The 23373-nt window shown below is 41.9% G+C and overlaps 1 protein-coding gene across 1 annotated transcript in view; it reads left to right on the plus strand.

Moving 5' to 3' along the window:
- TGFBR2 (transforming growth factor beta receptor II) overlaps positions 1–23373 on the plus strand; it is a 44671-nt gene that overhangs the window by 7525 nt on the left and 13773 nt on the right. The window contains exons 3-4 of the mRNA XM_015561255.1: positions 18859–19658; positions 21242–21383. Coding sequence (XP_015416741.1) covers positions 18859–19658; positions 21242–21383 — 942 coding nt within the window. The remainder of the gene's footprint in view (positions 1–18858; positions 19659–21241; positions 21384–23373) is intronic.

Below are 23373 nucleotides of genomic sequence, written 5' to 3' on the forward strand. Positions count from 1 at the left end.
AATGTCCACATCATCTTTTCAGAGGGTGAGTTTCCTTCCCTTGACAGCCTGGAGCCTGACTTCCTTGGGGCTGATTTCTCGGGTCCCCGGTGTGCAGTCTCAGAGGACAGTTCCTCCTCTCCTCTCAGGTGCTGGAGAGTGAGCCTGTGGTGGAAGGAGGTGCTTATGGAGCAACAGGGTTGGGTCTGGTCCTTATCAAATCTGACTCCTAGGGCCCACATTATTAGTTGTCTAATAACTAATCCCAATTAGTTGTCTTGGACCAATCGTTTCCTTTCCCCAGAACAGTGGTTCTCAAAGTACAGCATGACCTGAGAATGTGCTAGAAATGCAGATTCTTGGGCCCTACCCCAGACCCACTGAATCAGAAACCCTGGGTCCTGGGCCCAGCAATCTGTGTTTTAGCAAACCTTCCAAGTGATACTGATCCAGCTAAAATTTGAGAACTACTGGTCTAGATTGGAGGAGGCTGTTTGACAGCGGAGGGGACTTGCTTTGAATGAACGCCAGTGGTTTAGTGTACATACTCCTAGGATTTGTCTGTCTAAAGGGTCGTTATTATTGGTCCCATGGGAGAGAAGAACTGAAATGCAGAGAGAAATAATGAGCCAAGGTTTACCCATGGAGACGGGAGAAGACTCAATTAGATTGTTCAGCATTCACTCAGCTTGAAAGAAGGGTACGTGCTATTCCTTCAATTAAAAAAACAACAACCCCCTATTCAACGATTTTAATTATAAAAGCAGTATATGTTCCTTATCAAAAATTCAAACAATCCAACAATATGCAAAATTTTAAAATTAAAAGTACATTAACCTCATCCCCTCACTCCTAACCCATCAGATACTCAATACTGAGAGCTTATGGGAAACACATGTTTCTCTGACATTCATTCATATAATCCCTGCAGCCTTTCTCCCTTCCCTGTCTTCTTCCATCAATGCATCTGTCCTCTGTCCATCCATCTATCTATCCCATCCACTCATCCATCTTTCAGGGCAAATAGTTGATCAGACTATAAATATTATTGGGCAACATTTTTTTAGCCAACCACTTTTACTTCTCCTTCTAAAGAAGATAACACATACAGATACACTACACTGCACACCTTTAATTCCATAATATGGATTATCTTCTATGACTGAATCATTTCCATTGGGATTATTTAGGTGGCTCCAGTTAGTTACTTAATGCTATACTGAATACCTTTGTAAGCTCATCTTGCACATGTGTACTATTAATATTTCTGTGAGATAGAGTTCTAGAAGCCAAGTTTCTGGATCAAAGTAAAGAACATTTTAAATATAGTAACCATGACTTAATTGTTCTCCTTCTACAAAAGATACCTGAGTGTATGGATTTTCATTTACCTTATCCAACAATTATAAGCCTTTTAATTTTGCCAGTCTGATAGTAAAAATGATATTCTCTTCGTTTTAGGAATGCAAATTCAGAGTTGGAAAAGTTTATTAACCCAAAATAGATCTGATCCAATAAAAATTCCTTTTGGAACACAAGTGCTACATCTGCACACCCCCTGTGTGTGTCCCAGTGATGTAGACCCATCTCCTTCACTCTGTGTCCTTGACCTCCTGCTAGTTCCCCTCTCTTCCTGTCCAGCTTCCCACTTATGCCAGCTTCTCAGTTCATGAAGGCAGGCATGTACATTTTTATCAGTCACACTTATAAATCACTCCTCCCTCCTACTTTCTCATTCTATAAACACACCATTTTTCTCATTTTCCTTATGTCATTTGAGTTAGGAGGGAAGATATAACTAGATTAAATCACACAAAGGCATGTTAACACCTGATATCCTGGCTTAACATGCCAATGTTCTCCAAGTAGTTCACTTAAAAAAATTTATTGTTGAAAGTATTATATGTCCCTTCCTCTCCACCTCCCCCCCTCCCCCCTCCACTGACCTCTTCTAACAGTTCACCTTTTAAAAGAAAGTCCAGGCTAAGCTACAGGAATTGATATTTAAGAATAGAATATCCAGATATGTTTACTCTCATCTGTGAAAGTATTCTTCTCCTTTTGCATACTGGCTTGCCCATAATGGAAGAGTTTATTTTATCCCCAAAAGACAAAATGTGATAAATAACTTGCAAGTTGGATACATATCGTACTATAAGCTTTTTTAAGATATTAGTGACTGCAGTTTTCAGTGTGTTTGAACTCAGGTGATAATCACAGGCCCACATTCACATATTTTCCCTCTTATTCATTATCAGACTATTTCCTTATGATGTGAGATAATCAGCCTAAAGGCAATTTCTCACTGTACAACTCAAGAGATCCAGTATAGCTGATGACTCAGATGTCTGGGTGATTTCAGAGTCTTCTAACACGTTCCAGAGTTGTTTGCATTTAGTCTTCTAAAGTGTTCTAGGGGTGTTTCCTTTTTCAAAAGCATCTCTATTATCCACAGTGGGATATAACTGCCACCCCCCCAAACCAGCAACATTTTTAGGATCCATTTTTCCTCTTTTTTATACTAAAAAATAAAAACTCTGGAAGTCCAAGTCAAACAAGATGGTGAACACAAAATCTCTGGTGGATCTTACACTGTATTTAAAAATATATATATTTTTATTGATTTCAGGGAGGAAGGGAGGAGAGAGAGATAGAAACATCAATGATGAGAGAGAATCATTGATCAGTTGCCTCCTGCACGCTCTTACTGGGGATTGAGCCCGCAACTCCAGGCATGTGCTCTTGACTGGAATCGAACCCAGGACCCTTCAATCTGCAGGCCAACACTCTATCCACTGAGCCAAACCAGCTAGGACTCTTACACTGTGTTTTTATTAGGATAGTACTCTGGTCTTATTGCCAGATTTCTGACCTGCAAACACAATGATGATAATTACTTAAATCATCTGGTTTCTTAAGTCAGGGAAAAAAGGTTGAGCCACAGGATTTTTTTTTTTAATTGTAGATCTTTACTTTTAGTGTTGTGATGCATGATAGCTCACATTCAGAGAGAACATATTGTTGCTGTGTAACAGTGCTCAGATCTTCCCATGGCATGGCCTCATTGAATCTCACAGCTACCTCATGAAATAGGCACTGGTAGCATCCTCATCCTATGAGTGAGAAGGCCAAGCTCAGAGGCCTTGAACACTTTGTCCAGAATCACATGGCCAGTGGGTGGCATAGGTAGGATTTATAACAGGTTATGTATGAACACATCTATGAGGGTCTTCTTTCCTTCCTTCTCCCCTTCTTTCCTCCCTCCCACGTTCAGCGAGTCCTTGGTTAGCAGTATATCCCCAGGCTTACACTCTTCATGTGTTTGTGAGGAATGATGTTTATAAATGATGGCCAGCAGGATGCTCTCACCATGTGAGAAGATCATGGTCTCCTCAATAAAATCCATCTCCCCAGCTAAGCCAGTTTTAAGCTGTTTGTCCTTGGGTAAACTAATTCACCTTAGGCTTCCCCTCTGAAAAAATGTGGATAGAAATAGTGCTCAATTTCAATAGGGTTTTTGTGAAGATAAATGAGTTTATTCATGTAGGAACTTAGAATAGTACCTGGCACAGAGCTAATAGTCAATACATTTTGGCTGTTACTATTGTTCTTCTGGATTCAAACGAACGAGGAGCTTTATAGCAACCTCATGTCAGAGTCTCTTCCTTCCTGAAAGCCTTCGGTGGGGTTATGTTTGATGCCATCCACCATCACTACATTCCTGTGAATATCAGGGATGTGCTCACTGTCAGGAATGTGGTTGAGGGAGCTCTTTAGTGCACTGCATTGCTGTCTTCCTGAGAAGCCAGAAATGGCTCTCAGCTCCCTGCCTCAGAAAGGTGGTTCCCGCATGAGGACCTATTTGCATCGGAACTTCGGGACACTTTGAAGCATGCAGAGCAGGAGCCAGCAAACTTCTTAGATGGAGGGCCTGGTAATAAACATTTTTGGCTTTGCAGGCCATGGCGTCCCTGCTGCAGCTACTCAGCTCAGTCCTCGAGGCGGCCATAGACAGTATGTAAACAGTTGGACGCAGCTGTGTTCCAATAAATCTTCACTTACAAAACCAGGCCTCAGGCCAACCCTGATGTAGATGGTCATGTGTTTTGTTTTGTTTTGTTTTGTTTTGTATTTCTACTTTTCTGACAAACTACCAGAAAAGCTTAAGTCCAATTTAAGTCATGCTCCTAGCAAGTTTGTGAGCATACATTTGTATACTGTTATCACCCCTGCTTGTCTGTTTTCCTACATTTATCTCCCATTTGTCTTGATCCCAGCTCTTTCTATCTTTCTTTACTATTAAGTTTCTCTATTGGTTGCATGTGATTTTTCTTTTTTAAAAAAGATGGAAATGGGGGAGGAGGATGGGAGTGTCCTGGAAGAGGTTAATGGGGGGAAAAAGAGAACCTATGTAATGCTTTTAGCAATAAAGATTAAACAAAATAAAGATGGAACAATCAGCAACTACACCAATAACATCTTTGTAACTTAGAAACCAGGACTCTGGAAACTGCTCTGACTCAAAGGTCAACGGATGGGGTTAAATAGAGAAGCAGACCATCAGATGTAGGGTGTCACCCAGCGTGTGTCCACCGCTGACCGGCGGGCTGCATGCAGGCGTTCAGTTAGCGCACCCTCTGCCTGGAGAAGTCGAGGGAGGGGAGGCGAGGGCTTCTGGTAGCCACAGAGTTTCATTCCTTCCTCTCTCATTGTTGTAAGAATTTCTTTTAAATGAAAACAGACTCTTTGGTTTGCAAGCCTAACTCTGGCAGGAAGACAAATGATTTTTTTACAGTATCAGACACGCGGTTTCCTGTCTGTGTTTAACTTGCTAGCAGAACATCTCAGCCAGCTGGTTCCCCGTGGACCTACTGTGACCTTAATAACGTTGCCTCCTGCCATCCAGCAAGCCCACTCTGTGTATTGATCACACGCCCGGTGCACTTGATTGACTCGCATTGGTTTCGGAGTCAGAGAAGGCTCACAGGGAGGTGCTGCCCCTTTTCTCTCAAATCTCATTTTGTGTTTGTTTCGCTCCGGGATCAGGGAGCTGGCTCCTTGAGTAACCCCTGGTTCTTGCGCGTAAGAAACGAGAAGCATAAGTGGTGTTTTGGCAGGTCGGGGAGCTCTGGGTGTGCTGCCGTGGAGCCGTGCACCCGCTACTCAAAATAGCTGTCTCGCCAGCTGTGCATTTTTGTTTCGAGAGAAACAAACCAGATTTACTTTCTGGTCTAAATGCAGAAGAAGAAAAAAAATAAGAGTGGAAGTATGGTTGTGCAAAGTTGTTAGCAGAGGAGGAAAATGATGGATTCAAGTCAGTAGTCTCATTCCTGGGAAGAGAAATCAGTCATTGGTGGGATGACTCACGCCCGTGGGTCCTTGGGTTGTGAATGAGTGCCCTTAGAAAGCCTCCCCGGAATCCGTGAATTCGGCCCGTGACTGGCCAAGAAAATAATGAAAGTTGTACATGCCAGAGGCCACAGTGACGCAGTCCAGGGAAGCTTAGGGAATGTATTTGTAGTGACTTCAGGCAAATCAGTGGCTTTTGTAGATTTTTATTTTCCTAAGCAGCAAAGTAAACAAGATGCTCCAAGGCCAGAGGTGGCTGCTGGTTATGATTATTTCTACTCTGGAACCTCATTCTGAGGATGAATCAAGGCAGAGTGGAATCACTAAGGACACTCTTACCTTGCATCCCGCCCACTGGTTGGATGTAACGGGTGGACCAAGGAGGCTGGCATGACTATGAGGCTGTGGTGGTGCACCCATACATCTACAAGCCCAGTTCCTCATCTTTCCCTGAGCCACCTCCTCGTGTTCTAGAAAAAACACATGGATGGGTGATGGTGAAAAGGGTAGAGGGAGACTCTTTGCTACTTTACACGTATGGCAGTGCCCCACCGGTGGAAAAACACCAGGGAGCTAGCTAACCACCGTGAAACTGACTTTCATTTCCGCCCATACTAAACTTCAGAGAGCGTGTTTACCACCAGCTGGACATCTGGCCGACTTGCTTTTGGAAAAAAAAAAAAAAAAACTTTTCTGGTTTGCAAATCACTCCTGCATGTTGCTAATTATGTAAAATTTCAATTTTTACCAGCAAGAATTGTGCCTTAAAAAAAAATCTAATATTAACTTTTAAAGAGACAATATTTGCTTTTCTACTTTTGAAAAATATACACCTTCTGTTACCTCATGAGGATATAGCTAGTTCCGATGTCAAGAACAACTGATCCTACATTCGGTCATTAAAGTTCTTTCCATTCCTTCCATGGTCCGGTCCCAGCGTATTTAAAATAACCATGTCTCCTGTCCGGCTGGAGTCATTATCTACCTTGGCCGCAGGTTTGAAACACCGATAAGCTTTAAAAGCTACTCATTAAAGGGTCTTAAGCCCTGCAGTTTTGGACTTAATTGGTCCGAGGCCTTGTATCAGGATTTTCAAAAACCACAAAAACTTCCCAAGATATTTTAATATGCGGCCAATGTTGGGAGACACTGGACTCAAGACAGTTTGTTCTGCCAAATCTTTTTGTATTTTTCAGCATGGTCCCCATATAACCTGAAAAGGGATGGTGGCAATTAGAGAATGCCAGCCACCACAGGAAGTAGCTGAAATTTGCCTTCTAGGTTAAAGGAGGGGAAAACAAGCAAACAAAACACCTGTATTACCACACTCCTGAGGAAGAATAAGATTCTTTTTTTCTTTTTAATCCTCACCCAAGGATATTTTTCTATTGATTTTTTTTGAGAGAGTGGAAGAGAGAGAGAAATTTCAAATGGAGAGAAACACATCGATTGGTTGCCTCCTATATGAGCCAGGGCGAGAGAGGAGCCTGCCACTGAGGTAAGTGCCCTGGACCGGAATCGAACCTGGGACCAAGGGTACCCAGGCCAAGGCTCTATCCACTGAGCCAAACCAGCTAGGGCAAGAGTGAGATTCATTAATGTAAGCTATTACTGAGCTTTTCACAGTTAACAGTTACTTCAGGAGAGGTCAAGGACCTCATTGAGAATAGGTAGGTGAGGTTTTAGAACTGTTGAAATGATACGCTGAAGGGGAGGCACATTTTAAACCTGAACACATGGCTGAAAGGTTGGCTGCTACTGCCTTGGCAAAGATGGGGTGGGGCGGTCGCTGGTGGGCAATGTGTGTAGTTGGAGGCGGTGAGACCGTCAGGTGGGAGGGAATCGTGGCAAGCTGTGGTTTCCGTGGAAAGCCAGAAGAGAAGTCAGAACATGTTTTGGTGACCTGACAGGTATCAAGTGTGAGTCATTCATGGGCCTTTTCTAAAGTCAGCTAATCTCCTTATATTGGAGAAGATTCTGAAATAACTTAAGAACTCTATCTCTGCTTTCTGATTTCCTGAGAACACGAAGGACCCTAGACACAGTAGAAGATATAATCTAGAAAAAGAATTGAAGAACCAGGGCATCCTAAGAAAACCCCACCTTAGCGGTCAGCAGACTATAACACGGAGAAGAAAATGAAAAAAAATTCCAGCTCCAAAGAACATGTACCAGGCCAAGGCGCTGTCCCTGATGGAATGAACATTCATAAGACATGGTGTCGTGTCGTGGGCAAAGCCTGGCCCGTTGTCAGCTCTCTGATAGTATTAGTTGTCCTCCTTCTAAAACCAAAGCCACAGACGTAGCAAGAATCCATATCCCCAGGAGGAACACAAAGGTTGTTGAGCAGAGTGGAAGGAATGCCTAACACAGCAGAGACACAATCCGGGTTTCCGTTGCCTGGAATGACCAGTAATTCGAAGCAACAGATAAATGTAAAGTGAGGCACCTCGATTCAAACAGTCAGTTGTAGAGGGGCAGCTCATGAGAAAGCTGGCGGGGCATCTGTTCATGATAAAGACCCAGGGGCTTACAGGAGAGTCAGGGTCATCCAAAAATTGGGATGATCTGGCCGAGAGAATCAGAACAGCAGAACAAACAAACCAGCAGTCACCTTACACTGCACTCATTGGAAGGGGCCCACTGTAGTCTATGCTGCAAGTCTTAGCTGGGTCTAGCAAAACCACATGGAGGATCTTGAGTAGCAAGAATGATTTCAGAGAGCAGATCACTTTAGACTCACAAAAGGGCCTGGCATGGATCGGGCACCTGCTGTATGCTGGGCAGGAAGACTTTAGGGCAGTGGTCGGCAAACTCATTAGTCAACAGAGCCAAATATCAATAGTACAACGACTGAAATTTCTTTTGAGAGCCAAATTTTTTAAACTTAAACTATATCAGTAGGTACACTGTTATTAACTTAATTAGGGTACTCCTAAGGCTTAGGAAGAGCCACACTCAAGGGGCCAAAGAGCCGCATGTGGCTCGCAAGCCGCAGTATGCCGACCCTAAAGTTTAGGGTCTGACAAATATGTCAGACTTCGGAGTCTGATACACATGTCTTTTGAAAAGTGATTGAAGGAAACAGGGATGTTCAACTGGAAAAGGAAATGATTTAGAGAAATGGACTAAATGCCCACCAGGAGTTTAAGAGCTCTCATCTCACAGAAGAAGGGATCCTTTTGTTGTCTCTTGTCTTAGCAGCAAGAAAGCCATTATGTGGATGAACAGGAAGTCTGCATATGACTTAACATAGAGAATAACCTTTCGAATAGCCCAATGTTTAGAATTAGTTTATCCTAATAGACCTGCAGCTAGATCTGTTGGGATTAGATATTGGGATGATTTACAGAGGAGCGGGGTTCCCTTGTAATATTTTAGCCAGACGTTCTCTCTCTCTCTCTCTCTCTCTCTCTCTCTCTCTCATATTTCCAAAGAGGTTGTCATAAAAATTAGACTACATGTAAGACCCTTTTGTTGGGGAGAGAAGTGGGAAGGAAATAATGTAAGGGAGACTGTGGGATGAGCTGCAAGAGGTGGGGAAGAGCTTAGTTTTGAAATATATATAATTGGAATAAAACAACCATCTGAACTGGAGGGAAGCATCTTCCATCATTCTGAGGGAACAATATTCTCAAAGTCTGTCTGGAATGACAAACAGTCCTGTCAATGGGCTGGAGGTTAAATTAAATTCTGCATGCCCAGTGAGCTCACTGTCCTGTTGTTTAATTAAAATGGTTTTTTCATTGTTTGCCTGAATTTAATTGTTTGCTTTTTATTGAGATGATGGATGGGGAATCATATCTCATTCTACACTCCTCCAGAGGTTCCTCTGACTAGAAAATTCTCAGGCACCATTTCTCATTGGCTTGCACTGAATGCAACTGTACGAGGGCTTTGCAAGCAAGTCCATTACAACTTTTCTTTGCAAGAGGGAAACTTCTCTGTGGCGGAGCACCAAGGGGCTTATTCCATGTTTGCTAGAGCCAGGTTTCTCAAACTTCACCACGTAAATGAACCAACTAGAGAACTCTTTAAGGTGCAGATTCTAGTTCAGCAATTTGGGTCAGGGCCGAGAGTCTGCATTTGTCATAAATTCCCAGGTAACATCTGCTGATGCTGCCGGTCTGGGGAGCATACTTTAAATAGAGGGTGTCAAAAGTTTCTTTCTGGACCATGTTACCAAAACTATTAAAGATGCAGAAAATGGTGATAAAATATTGGAATTCCTGAGTATGAGATATCTATATATTTGTATCTGTATATCTATATCTATATCTATATCTATCATCTATACCTATAGTCCCAAAAATGTTTACACACTTTGAATAATTATAAAGGCAGTGTTTATTAAAATGTATTTCATTTTCATAATTAAGCTATCAGCTGTTAGACTATGTATACATTTTGGGGGAACACCCTGTATATATAATGGCTTGGGGTATGGGCATATGTGTGTGTGTGAGTGATGGGGCAAGAACAGAGGAAAGCAGATAAGGATATGAAATGTAACAAACTAAAGAGGCAGTTTGTTTTGCTCCTTCTGAAATCCTTAATCTTTCTTGGAAGGGATCTCAGCATGTCTGCCTGGCGAGTGCTGTGACTCAGCAACGCTTCCTCTGCATGACCAGTGAACATGCTCAGAACATATCCAGTAAATATTTAGGAGATATCAGTACTGTTTATCTTTTTAAAAAACTCTTATATTTTTGTTAATCTTCACCCAAGGATATTTTTTCATTGGTTTTTAGAGAGAGTGGAAAGGAGGGAGGGAAGGGGAGAGAGAGGGAAGCATTGATGAGAGAGAGACATGCCTATTGATTGGCTCCCACATACACTCTGACCAGGGCCAGGTATTGTACCTGCAACCCAGGTATGTGCCCTTGACTGGGAATCAAACCCCTGACCTTTAGGTCTACAGGCAGATGCTCTATCCTCTGAGCAAAACTGGCCAGGGCTGTTGTTTTAAGATTCCACATATGGTGAGATCATGCAGTATTTGTCTTTCTCTGATTTATTTCACTCAGCATAATGCCGTCTAGGTCCATCCATGCTGTCACAAATGGTAGGATTTCCATCTTTTTTATGACTGAATAGCATTCCATTACATGTACAGTGAACACATAGGTTGTTTCCATGTCTTGGCTACTGTAAGTAATGCTTCAGTGAACATCAGGGTGCGTGTATCTCTTCAAGATAGTAATTTCATTTCCTTTTGATTAATTGGGTTCTGACTAAACATTTTCCAAAGGATTCTACTGTAGTGTAGGAAGAATGTGGGGGCAGGGTTGGACAAATCTGCAAAAATCAAATTTTGACATTTGTATTCAGTCATATTAAGGCCAAGAAAACTACTTGGACAGTAAAAGGCTACAATCAAAGATAAAAAATTACGAAGGTTTTGCTTTAGGAAGATTTTTACTTACTATTTTTCTTTAATATTTGTAAGATTATTCAAATTCTATAGTTTTTCTTGGGTCAGTTTTGGTAAGTTACATATATATATCATTTTTATTAGGTCTTTGATCATTGTCCAACTTTTCACATTTATTAACAAAATGCTGCTTGTGGATTTCCTTATCCTTTGCATCTTTGTTGGGCCTATAATTAAATATGTGTCTCCTCTGTGCTTTTGTTCCATTATCGGTCTCACGGAGCTCCTTACGTTGTGTAGTCACTTGGGGTGCTGCTGATTCTCCCGCGTATGTCTCTGTTTTCTATTTCACCAATTGCAACTACATTTACTTCTATTTTCTTTGGCTCCATAATCTTGTCCTTTTTCTGAATTGTCATGTTGAACCCTGTATTGGCTTACTCTCCTGAGAGCTACCATGAGCAACCTCTTCAGTGAAGCTCAACCCGCCAAACACACCACTGACTACCCTGCAAGGCTCCTCTGCTTGGACCCCAGCTCACCTTACGTATTTCTTCCTATTTCTATTTCTATGAAAAGGGAATAATAACACATACCTAGCTGTGCGGCTACGAGGATTCAAACTTAACCATATAAAAACATAGTGTGTGGCATTTAGTAGATGCTCAGTAAATGAATGCTGTACTTTTTTGGGGTTATAATTCACAGAATGGCTCGACAGGAAATACTCCCTTCCCCCCAGCATATCTCTCTTTAGCACAGTTTCCTTCTTTGGACCTCCGCCAGTTGCATATATATCCTGTTGCTTTAGATGAACATGTCGGCTTGTGAAAACCTTTGTGGTCAGAGGGTCACTACCACTTTCACAAGAATCTCTGTCGTTGCCATGTGATGCTCATTTGTATACCCACATACCAAGGGATGGGGGAAATGATCACCTGAGCCCCTTCCTATTGCTCGGATAAATAAGTATCTTGGTAAATTTGCTCCAAACGCCTGCTATGTGACCTTTTAAAAATACTGATTTATAGAGGTTCAATTTTGATTTCCTTTTAGCAACCAGTGTTGGATGTGGGCATCACAAAGGATTTGAAAGAGGCTGGAAGCAACCTGTCTTCATTGTCCTCTAGATGGTGTGTGTGTGTGTGTGTGTGTGTGAGAGAGAGAGAGAGAGAGAGAGAGAGAGAGAGAGAGAGAGAGAGAGATTCAGCAACTTGTTTACTTTTAAATCACTCCAGAGGAATGTATACCATGGAATTTCCTCTTGAGGTGTTTTGCCAGTTTGTATTATTTTATGGCATACTAATATTTATCTTTGACCTTTGTCTTTAAAAAAGATTTATTTAACAAGTCTGACATTTGCAAATGACTCCTTCTTTGCAACAAAATCTGGCCTCTCCATGTGGGACACATTTCTTTGGAAAATTTCAGAATTATTAAATGGATCCCTGGGGTTATTGCTAGGAACACAGCTTGGTGGCATGGGGTGAAGGAACCACTCAGACCTGGGGAAATGGGCACCCCTGCTTGCCTTGTGCGAACCATCATAAATCTCAATGTCCCCCTCAGTGTTTCTTCTTCTCTCTCTGTCCCTCTCTCTTTCTTTCCTCTCCATCTCTAAAGTGAGATGATGCTTATAAAGTAAATTGCTCAGAGCCTAGCTCAACAAAGCACTTGATGGTAGGTACCTTTATTATTAAGAGTTCAAAGGAGGGGGGCGGTCCAATCATTTTCCACTGCAGAGCTCCCTGTCCAGGTGACAAAAGCTGAGGAAGAATCCACAGTTGCCCGTGGGGAACACAACATCATGTCAGGAGGCCCTGTTTTCTCCCTTACCTGCTTCTCCAAGAAACGAGAAGAATCTCAAACTCTGCTCTAGCAAATCGTGGCAAAGGGATGAGCGTCAGGTACCTTCACTCTGCCAAGGGCTCTTGCTTGTGCGCATATGCACCTCGGACTTCTTGGAAGTCAGGAGAAGCCTGCGGACCCCTTCTCAGAGTGATGTGTTCTTAAATGCATATACTATAAAACATAGGACTCCAAAGAAAACATGACATTAGACTGCAATTATCAAATATTTTAAAAATAAACTCATGCTATAGTAACATGTTTTTATGGTAATATTTTAAATAAGATCTAGATCAGGTCTAAGAAAATGGAAATGTCTAAGTGATGAGTATAAATGATACGCCAAGACATCTGCAATAAATGTGAATATTGGTGACAAAGTTACCCATGGCTAATGCTAGGAAAGGTTACATTTAAGCTAAGGGTTAGAGCAAATTCTGTCCATTTTAAACTCACAGAGGCAATGAATTCTATCCATGGAGCTTAGGCTAAGAGCTCCTGCGGTTATAGTGTGGGGACTCATTTTTTATAACCTTGGAGAAATGCCCCTTATTTCCTATGCCCTCCAGAACGAGCTCAATGTTACATAACAAGGGAGTGTCAAGTGAATGCCACGTCTTGAGCACTAGTTACAACATCCAAGAAACAATTCATGGAAGTTTCCAACAGTTCAACAATTACATCTTGAACCCCACTATGTTCTATCTAGGAATAGGCACACTCAGAATATGTCCCTTAAGACACATCATCCAAGAATTGCCGATATCACTTAACCTATGGTTATACACTCACTTAGTCCAGCCCCAAATTTATCAAATTGGGAGGTTATATGAAGGCATTGTACATTGGTTCTCACCAATGGGAAGCCTGAGCATTACAGCGTAGAGTTAAGAGCAGGGGTCTCACCAATCTGACAGGTACTTTTCAAATGTCAGTTTCGCTATTGCCTAAGTTTATGGTCTTGGGAAATTATTTAAACCATCTGGCCCTTTTAGGTTCTTCACCTATAAAATGGGGTTTATAATAATAGCAGTTTCTATAGGGTTTTTTTCTGATGAAATATAGATATTATATAAAACTCTTAGGACACAGCCAGGTTCATACTAAGAATTCAATTTATGAGTGTCTGTGTAATTGGTGGCTGGCGAGAATACTTCCTGCTGGTCTCTGAGTATAGAAGATGCTAGCTGGTACCTACACCCACAGCTGTTGGTTTTTGAGTTTTGTTTTGTTTTTAGTAGTAGCCTACAGGGTTAATACTGCGAGAGGGTGTGGGTGGCGCCTGTTTAGATAAAGCCACATCCCAAAGCTTCCTTTCAGCCCCTTTGCTATTGTGAGGGTTTTTCACCGCCTCTTTGAAGTTTCAAAATTGACAGATGTTATTCAATAATTCCCTCCCCACAAGATATTTACAGTAGATTTTCAAAAAGAAAACACAGGAAATTTGAGGGGAAAGTAAAACTTTGGTTTCTGACATTGAAGGTGGGGGTATTTCTAGAGACAGCTTCAATGAATGATCAGATACATTTCAGGGATTTCTGTGTTTGTGTGTCTCTTAGCCTGACAAAGGATAGAATTTAGTCTAGGAATATATCCCAGGAAACCAGAAACACCAATCAGAAAGGACATATGCACCCCTATGTGCACAGTAGCACAATTTACAATAGCTAAGATTTGGAATCAGCCTAAGTGCCCATCAGCAGATGAGTGGATTAAAAAACTGTGGTACATCTACACAATGGAATACTATGCCGAGGTAAAAAGGAAGGAACTCCTACCATTTGCAACAGCATGGATGGAGCTGGAGAGCATTACGCTAAGTGAAATAAGTCAGTCAGAGAAAGAAATCACATGATCTCACTCATTTGTGGACTATAATGAACAACATAAACCGATGAACAAAAACAGATCTAGAGACAGAGAAGCATCGATCAGATGCTCAAACCTCAAAGGGAAGGTAGGGGAGGGTAAGGGTAAGGGGGAGAGATCAACCAAAGGACTTGTATGCGTACATATAAGCATAAGCAATGGACACAGACAACAGGGGGTGAGGGTGAGGGCAAGACTAGGAGGATGCGGGGACAATGGGGGGATAAAGACACATTTGTAATACCTTAATCAATAAAAAAAATTTAAAAAAAGAAATAGAGCTGCTAAGAAGCAAAAAAAAAATAATTTAGTGAGGAAGACCCTTTTGAATAATGGCCAGGAATTATAAAATTCACTCAGGAGTGGTAGATAAACAGCTCATTTGGACATTTTGCACTCTTTAATGAATTGGAGACATGACTAAGTAATTATGCAATTAATATTTAACATTTTCTAATTATGTTGATTTCTCATATGTAAAAGAGAATATTCACAATGGATCAAAATACAATCTCTCCAAATTCTGCCCGTGTGTCACAGGTTGTTAAAATAACATCTATAGAAGAGTAGTCAGCATTTTTTGTAAAGAGGAAGATAGTGAATATTTTATACTATCTGAGCAAGATAGGAGCTCTCTTGTATGAACTTCTTAGTTTCTTCTTTTTTAATTTTATTTTTTATTGGGATAACTTTGGTTATTAACTGTATAAATTTCAGGTGTCCAATATTATAATTCAGTATCTGTTTACTATACTGTGTGCTCACCACCAAAATCTAATTTCCATGGGTCACCATATATTTGACCCCTTTACCCATTTGCCTTCCTCTCATCCCCCTTTTCCTCTGTTAACCACTATTCTGTGATCTGTATCTATGTTTGCTTTTCTGTGTTTTTGTTTCTTTTTTTGTTTTATATTCAATGGATTAATGAAATACTGTTTTTGTCCTTTTCCATCTGACTTATGTCACTTAGCACAATACCCTCAATATCCTTCTGTGTGATCACAAATGGCAATAATTCATCTGTTTTGGGCCGAGTAGTATTCCATTGTATGTATATACCACTTTTTCTTGATCCAATCATGCATTGGTGGACACTTAGGTTGTTTCAGTATCTTGGCTATTGTCAATAATGCTATAATGAACATTGGGGTACATATATCTTTCGAATTAATGTTTTTGTATCTTAGGATAAGCACCCAGACGAGGAATTGCTGGGTCAGATGGTAGCTGCCCTCTTAAATTTTTGAGGAACCTCCATACTGTGGGCCATAGCTGCCGCACCAATTTCCATTTCCCCCAACAATGCCTGGGGGCTCCCTTTTCTCTATATCAGCTCTTATTTCTTCTTTTTGAGAATAGCCATTCTAACAGGTGTGAGATGACTGTTCATTGTAGTTTTGATTTTCATTTCCCTGTCAGTGAAGTTAAGTTGTTTTTTTTTTTAATGATCCTTTAAAGGTGAAAAAGTTTGTTGCTCATAGGTTGTACAAAAATAGGCCATGGGCCCTTGGGCTGTAGTTTGCCAACTCCTGCTGCAGAACATAAAACATGTGAGGAATATTGTCCCCCACAAGTCATCATTCACTCAGCTTCCACAACAAATAGTGGCTGAGTACCGGAAAGTGCCCCATCCTGAGGCCAGCTCTGGGTTTATGATGAGGATCAAAGCACAATTGGCTTTCCCCCAAGCAGAACATGCTTTCTCATGGGAGAGACCAACAACCAGAGCATCAAACCAATTTATGACGATAAAACGTCTCTGTATTTGCAGACAAGTGGGTATTTGACACAAACTCAGTGCTTGGATACTTCCGATGATAGAGGTGGACTTACAGAGAAGGCATGTTGCTTCCAGCTGTTGCATCTGAATATTATCTCATCAGTCCCCTTAATTTTGCTCTCCAAGCTCATACTTTGCCAGACCCCAGGGACTGTCCACATGTCTCCACAATTCCTTTCTGTTATTGCTTCATCCCATTGCCATGTCCACTCCTAGTCCTACCTGTCCTTGGTCCCATTTAAGCCTCCAAGTGTGAGTAAAAATTCAGTTTTGTTTTGTTTTTTTTTTTGTTTTTTTTAAATGTTTCCATTGTTTTCAGAGAGAGGAAGGGAGAGGGAGAAATAGAAACATCCATGATGAGAGAGAATCATTGATTGGCTGCCTCCTGCACGCCCCCTACCGGGAATCAAGCCTACAAACTGGGCATGTGCCCTGACTGGGAATTGAACTGTGACCTCCTGGTTCATAGATCAACACTCAACCATGGAGCCATACCAGCCGGGCAAGAATTCAGGTTTTTAAGAGTCAGATTGCATCCCGTTTCCTATTTTTTTATGCCTTAATGTATTTTTCCTCAAAATACTGATTTTTTTCTCTCTCAGTTGCTGAAAATATGTTTTGGGGTTACTTCTCCAGTTTTTAGTGGCATCAGGCTTAAGACTTAAGGTTCTCATTTAGAATATATAGTTAGTGGAAGTTGGTGTTTCCACTTAGGAGTTACCATAAGAATAGGGTGTGAATCATATTAAACCTAAAAACTCCAAATTGACGTGGTACTAGCTTCCTTATGCATGGTGCTTCATTAAGGTACAATATCAAATACAATGAGGTAATGGGTTCCCTTAAGGAGTTTATGGTTATCTCCATTCCACCTGTACTGTATTCTCATCATTTCCCCTGCCCCCAAACACCTATAGTCAGTGAAAACTGCCGATTGAATAATTATAGATCCCTTCTCTGATATGCCTGGTTCCATTATCACCTACTCATTACTGTCCTTTTGATTTCCCTTATGCAGAGTAATCAATGTGGGGGGGGGGATTCCTCAAGTAGATAATATATTTTTAATATATTCTTAATTCTTAACATGACATTCCTTTTACACATCTTTAACTTTTCTGCCCAACTCAAAGGCAGTCCTTGCCACTGTGTCTTCCCTGTTTCTCTAAGCTTTTCCACCAACACAGAGACTGGAGCACACGTGTAGCTCCCACTCTGGATGGCCATATGTCACTAGGCATTTGAATACGTGCCCTAACTCCTCTACTGAGTTATAACCTCTTTCAGGGCAGTGCCAGACCCATAGCAGGAACTCAGGAGCTCTGTGTTTAATGAATAATGTAGCACCTGAGCATGAGGCCTGATAATGGAAGGATACCTTTGAGGGAAGATGTATAAAGCAATGGAATTCTGGGATTCTTGCCTAACAAACCTCTCACTGAACTTCCATTCACTGCCTCCTACCCCCTGAACGATTCCATCCATGCATGTCCTTCTCCCCAAGAGGAAAACTGTCTAACCAGCCTCTACCGTGGCCAGCACATGGATCAGACTTTGAAATACAAGACATTATAGTGAAATAGCTGGTGCCGAACCACAGGGCCTGCTTCAGTGACCAAGTCAGCAAACAGGCTACATTTCCTTCTTTAACTTCTCTCACCTTTGTTGCTATTAAGTAATTCTGTTCTGCGGAGCTACAAATCACATGCACATGAAAAGAGGAATATGGGGTGAATATAAGGGAACTGACTTCCAAAGAGACCCCTCCCACAGATTTCTCTCTCCACCACTGCAAGGCTCAGAGCTGATGCTATGGGTAGCCTGGATGTTGATCAGAACAGGACAAGTTGGAGCAAGGACTCTGGGCGCACTATGACGATCTCTTTGTTTAAATCAGATCCCATATGTGCAAGTTTTTGGAAGCAGGAGTTGCCATTCTTTCTATATTCCCAAGGCCTCCTGCAATGCCTTGAGTATAGTTAACACTCAGTAAACATTTCTTCCACTTATTCAACACTTATTGAGGCCCTGATGGGTGCTGGGTGTTGTTTACGGTCATGAAGAAGGCAGACATGTCCCTGCCAGCACAGAGTTCTCAGTCTACTGGGGGTGGGAAGTAGAAAAAGGCAAATATAAAACCACTAAGTAGAGTCATTGTTATTTCATTGAAATTGGTACATTGTTACATAGAAAAAAACATAGGGTGCTGTGAGATTATATATATAAAGGAAGATATTTTCCCTAGATTTCTTTTAGGCAGTGGCATCTAAGCTTAAGTTTGAGGGAAGAGTAGGAAACATTGAATGAATGGCCAGAAGCAGGGAAGATGAGACAGGTGCACACTCACATCCATCCGTGGAATGAAAGTTCACAATGCATTATTTATAAAAACTATGCTGATGTTGAAACATCTGGACATATGAGGTGTACACCCACTTTCTCACAAAGAAGATTACAACAGCTTTTAAGTGACCCAATTAATGGCATTTTATGAGCATTTCCACCATAAATCTTGGAATTTCGGGAATGAAGAAATATTTGATTTGCAAAAACAAACAAACACCTGAAGTATCACAGATGTTGCCTCCCAGGTTATCTGGAAGGATGTACCTACCTACTCAACCCAATTCCCTTTCTCCTTTGTTTCCCACATCAGAATATTCTACCAACAACCCTGACTTATTGTTAGTCATATTCCAAGTGACAGGCGTCAGCCTCCTGCCACCACTGGTCATTGCCATCGCCGTCATCATCATCTTCTACTGCTACCGTGTCCACCGGAAGCAGAAACTGACCCCGTCCTGGGAGACCAGCAAGCCACGGAAGCTCATGGACCTTAGTGAGCGCCTGGCCATGATCATAGAAGACAACAGCTCCGACATCAGCTCCACGTGTGCCAACAACATCAACCACAACACGGAGCTGCTGCCCATTGAGCTGGACACCCTGGTGGGGAAAGGTCGCTTTGCCGAGGTCTACAAGGCCAAGCTGAAGCAGAACACTTCAGAGCAGTTCGAGACTGTGGCAGTCAAGATCTTCCCTTATGAGGAGTACGCCTCCTGGAAGATGGAGAAAGACATCTTCTCGGACATCAACTTGAAGCATGAGAACATCCTCCAATTCCTAACGGCCGAGGAGCGGAAGACAGAGTTGGGGAAACAGTACTGGCTGATCACGGCTTTCCATGCCAAGGGCAACCTCCAGGAGTATCTCACGAGACACGTCATCAGCTGGGAGGACCTGTGCAAGCTGGGCAGCTCCCTGGCCAGGGGCATAGCTCACCTGCACAGTGACCACACCCTGTGCGGGAGGCCCAAGATGCCCATCGTCCACAGGGACCTCAAGAGCTCCAATATCCTGGTGAAGAACGACCTGACCTGCTGCCTGTGTGACTTTGGGCTTTCCCTGCGTCTGGACCCCACTCTGTCTGTGGATGACTTGGCCAACAGTGGGCAGGTAAGTCAGACCTGGATTCCCCTTACCTTGTCCCTGGCCCCATCTACCTCTTCATCCCTAAAGTAGCCCTACACTCTTTATACTTGTCTATATCCCACTCTCTCCTGGCAGGGTAGAGTGGGATATGCAAATGAACAGCATTTCTCCTCCTATTTCTTTAAATCCTCCCCAATTCAGGACAGGTAGTTTTCTTCTTGAGTCGATCCTAATGTCTCTTCCACTTGCCAATTATTTTTCTGTGCTTCAAACCCTGTTAGCACTTTATCTCTATTTTTTTCCTCTCTTATGGTTGTACTCTGTACTGTTAGTAGTTGTATTGTTTTGTTTTCCATCGTTCTAGAAGGCACTCTCCATGGGGTCCACATCCATGCCCATTTGGTCACATCTACCACAATGCCTTGAACAGGGAAAGTGACCAAGGAGCATTTGCTCTGTGAGTGATGGGCTGAGTGAATGAATAATTCCACTTTTAAAGCATCTCGCAGAGTAAAATAGAAACCTGTTTAGCTACGGAGCTATTGGGAAGTGACTAGAAATTACCAGCATCCTTTATGAATGACGTGGCCCCTTGTTTTCACACACTGGAAGCTTAACTGTGGACCCGAGTGGAATCTCCAGGGCACCAATGTTTTCTCTACCCGGGGGGAGGAGGAACGTGCTTCTGAAGCCTTTAGTCACTGCCCGGTCAGCCCCCTGGGTCCATGACTGCTCAGGCAGTCTTGAGGTAAACATGTGGAAACACGAACAGATCAATGTGCCAGGAGAATGACTCATGCAATGACCTATTAAAAAGAAAAATGTCTTCTAATGCATGCCAATAAAAAAACACTCTTTGGGTTAATAACACCAGCTCACTTGACTTTCCTTAGATTCTTGAGAAGGGAGGACTTCATTATTACTTAGCTTTATAGGCGCTGCATCAGCAAGCATTTCAGTGATTCCTTCCCTAGAAATAGTTCGGTATTCCTTTGTGTCTCAGTGTTTTCATATTATCAGGCATCGTCCAAATGAGACTACATGAAGATCCAGATTTGGTCTTTTCCTGGGGAAATATCTTCATACAGTTTCATTTAGTGGAGATTTTATGAAATTGTACCACATTCTCGGCACTACGTGGTACAATGAAGATTCAGACAGCCCTGAAGTGACCCAGATTAATGGCATTTATGATTATTTCCACCATAAATCGTGGAATTTCAGGAATGAAGAAATATTTGATTTGCAAAAGCAAAAATAAGCATCTGAAGTACCACAGATGTTGCCTCCCAGGTTATCGGCGAGGATGTTATTGTATAATATGGTGACATGTTTCATGGGGCTGGACAAGGCAGCTCTGGGGTTTGGCACTTCCTTATTTTGGCATATTTTGTTTATACTCCTTAAAGGGTGTTCAGGAAGAGAACACCTATTTTAAAAAAGAATGCTATAAGCCCTACCTTTCCGTGCAGGCCTCCTTATTTTAAAAAAGCGTTGTACTTTCTAAGATTATCTACCCAATGTAGGGGACAAACATCAGCTATATTTGGAAAATAAAAATGTGGTTGGAATGAAATAATGGGCCTCCATGTCTGTTTTTGCTTTAGGTGGGAACTGCAAGATACATGGCCCCGGAAGTCTTAGAGTCCAGGATGAACTTGGAAAATGTCGAGTCCTTCAAGCAGACAGATGTCTACTCCATGGCTCTGGTGCTCTGGGAGATGACGTCCCGCTGCAATGCGGTGGGAGGTATGTACGCACCCCCATCCTGGTGCATGTGCCTTCACGCTGATGTCATGTTATTTGCTTCCAACATGAGACCAGGGTTGCCAAAGAGTCAGCTCCACAGTGAGAGATGTGGTGGTACATAGACATCCCAGTAAGATTTGGAATTATGCTAAAAAACCTAGGTCTTTAAGCTGAAAGTCCATTTGGAGCACAAAGCTCTTTATCTCCTTTCGTAAAGTATAATTCTTTCTCTTGATGTAGCTTCCCACAGGTATTCGAATACCTGGCAAGCGATGAACACTAATCAGAATTATTTCTACTTATCAAATGGATACTATTCCAGAAAAATATCTGATTTTTTTTTGGCATTTTAATGTTACTCAGAATTATAAGGTCCGGGAGATGGATTTGATTCAAAGTTTACTTTTATGGACATGATTTTCCCTTGTTAGGAAAAACAAGCAGAATGGTTTGATGTATCTGTTTAGGTTTTGAAAAACTGAGCGAAGAGAGGTTATGAGGAATGCAGCATTCTTCAGCGGTGCAGGGGTGATGTCACTGTTTTAGAGAGTCTTGGTCCCGTGTCCCCTGAGCTTTCTGGACATGAGCATGGCTGAGGGCTACAGTACTTGATCCTTGCTTGACTCTCTTCTCAGTAGTTTCCATCAGGGTTTGACGTCCCAACTTAGAAATTTATGGATCAAAACATGGTCCTGGCTGACTGCTAAGTCAAGCCAACCTGACTCCAACTTTATTTTTAGCTCTTTGTTTTGCAATAATTTTAGACTTTTACAGAATAGTTTCAGAAATAGCTAAGACGGGAAGTTAACATTGGTACAATACTCTTAATTAACCTATAGAACCTATTCACATTTCCGAGTCCCCAGTAATGTCCTTTTCTGGAACAGAATCTAATTCAGGTTCCCCCACTATATTTGCCATCCATGCCTCTTAACATCCTTCAACTTGTGACAGCTCTCAGTCTATCTTTGTCTTTCATGAACTTGGCACTTAGAAAGAGTCCACACCCGTTATTTTATAGACAGTCTCTCATGCTGGGTCTCTCTTGTTTTCTCATGATTAGATTGAGGGTATATATTTTGGGCAAGAATACCCCAGAAATGACATTGTGTCCTTCTCAGTGTCTCATATCGGGGCCAGTTCACCTTGATCACTTGATGAAGGGGGCTTTCTCCCCTGTAAAGTAACTACTTTTTTTCCACTTGTAATGAATACATAGTTTGTGGGAAGGTACTTTGACCTGTCTCTAAAGACACTAAACACATACATAGTAAGGATATGAGACCTGTTTCTTATAATTCTGCCTGCTAATTTTAGGATCCATGAGTTGTTCTTGCCTGCAATAATTATTACTATAATGTTTTTCTAACAGCGATTCTGTTTCTTATTCCTCCTATGTTTATTAAATTCTACGGTAAGGAATAGCTATACTTTCTTTCATCACCCCCTGTTACTTACTGAATTATGAATTTATATCAGTATGGAGTTGTGGATATTTATTTTAGTCTATGGGTCTATGATATTTATTTTGTTGCTTCGATGGCCACAGCTTTGCTCACTGGGCCAACCTACCCAACATTTCGCCTGAGGTGGATTTGGGTGACACACATGCTGTGATTCTTCATCCTGTTTAGAACACACTCAGCCAATTTCCCAGGATAGGCCCAGGTCACCCCCTGCCCCTGAGCCCTTTGCTGTACCCTCCCCTGCTCCCTTGGGGCCCTGCTAGGGATGGCACTTCCCATCCGGCTGCCACTGTCATTTTCTGGTTTCCTGCCTGAGATTTCTTCCCCCACAGCACTTTCAAAAGTTGCTTGGTTTTTCCTTGCACAGTGATATTTGTTTAACCAGGTCTCAGTCACCGAGGATCGTTTTCTGTTTTGAAAGCTTTGGCAGTTCCAGAATGAATCCTTTAGGACGTGACTGAGTTGTGGAGGAGATGATGCTGTTGTCACTGTCAGAATAAATTTACCTAAATTCCGGCGTCTTT

This window comes from Myotis davidii, unplaced genomic scaffold, assembly GCF_000327345.1.
Source record: "Myotis davidii unplaced genomic scaffold, ASM32734v1 scaffold395, whole genome shotgun sequence".
NCBI lineage: Eukaryota > Metazoa > Chordata > Mammalia > Chiroptera > Vespertilionidae > Myotis > Myotis davidii.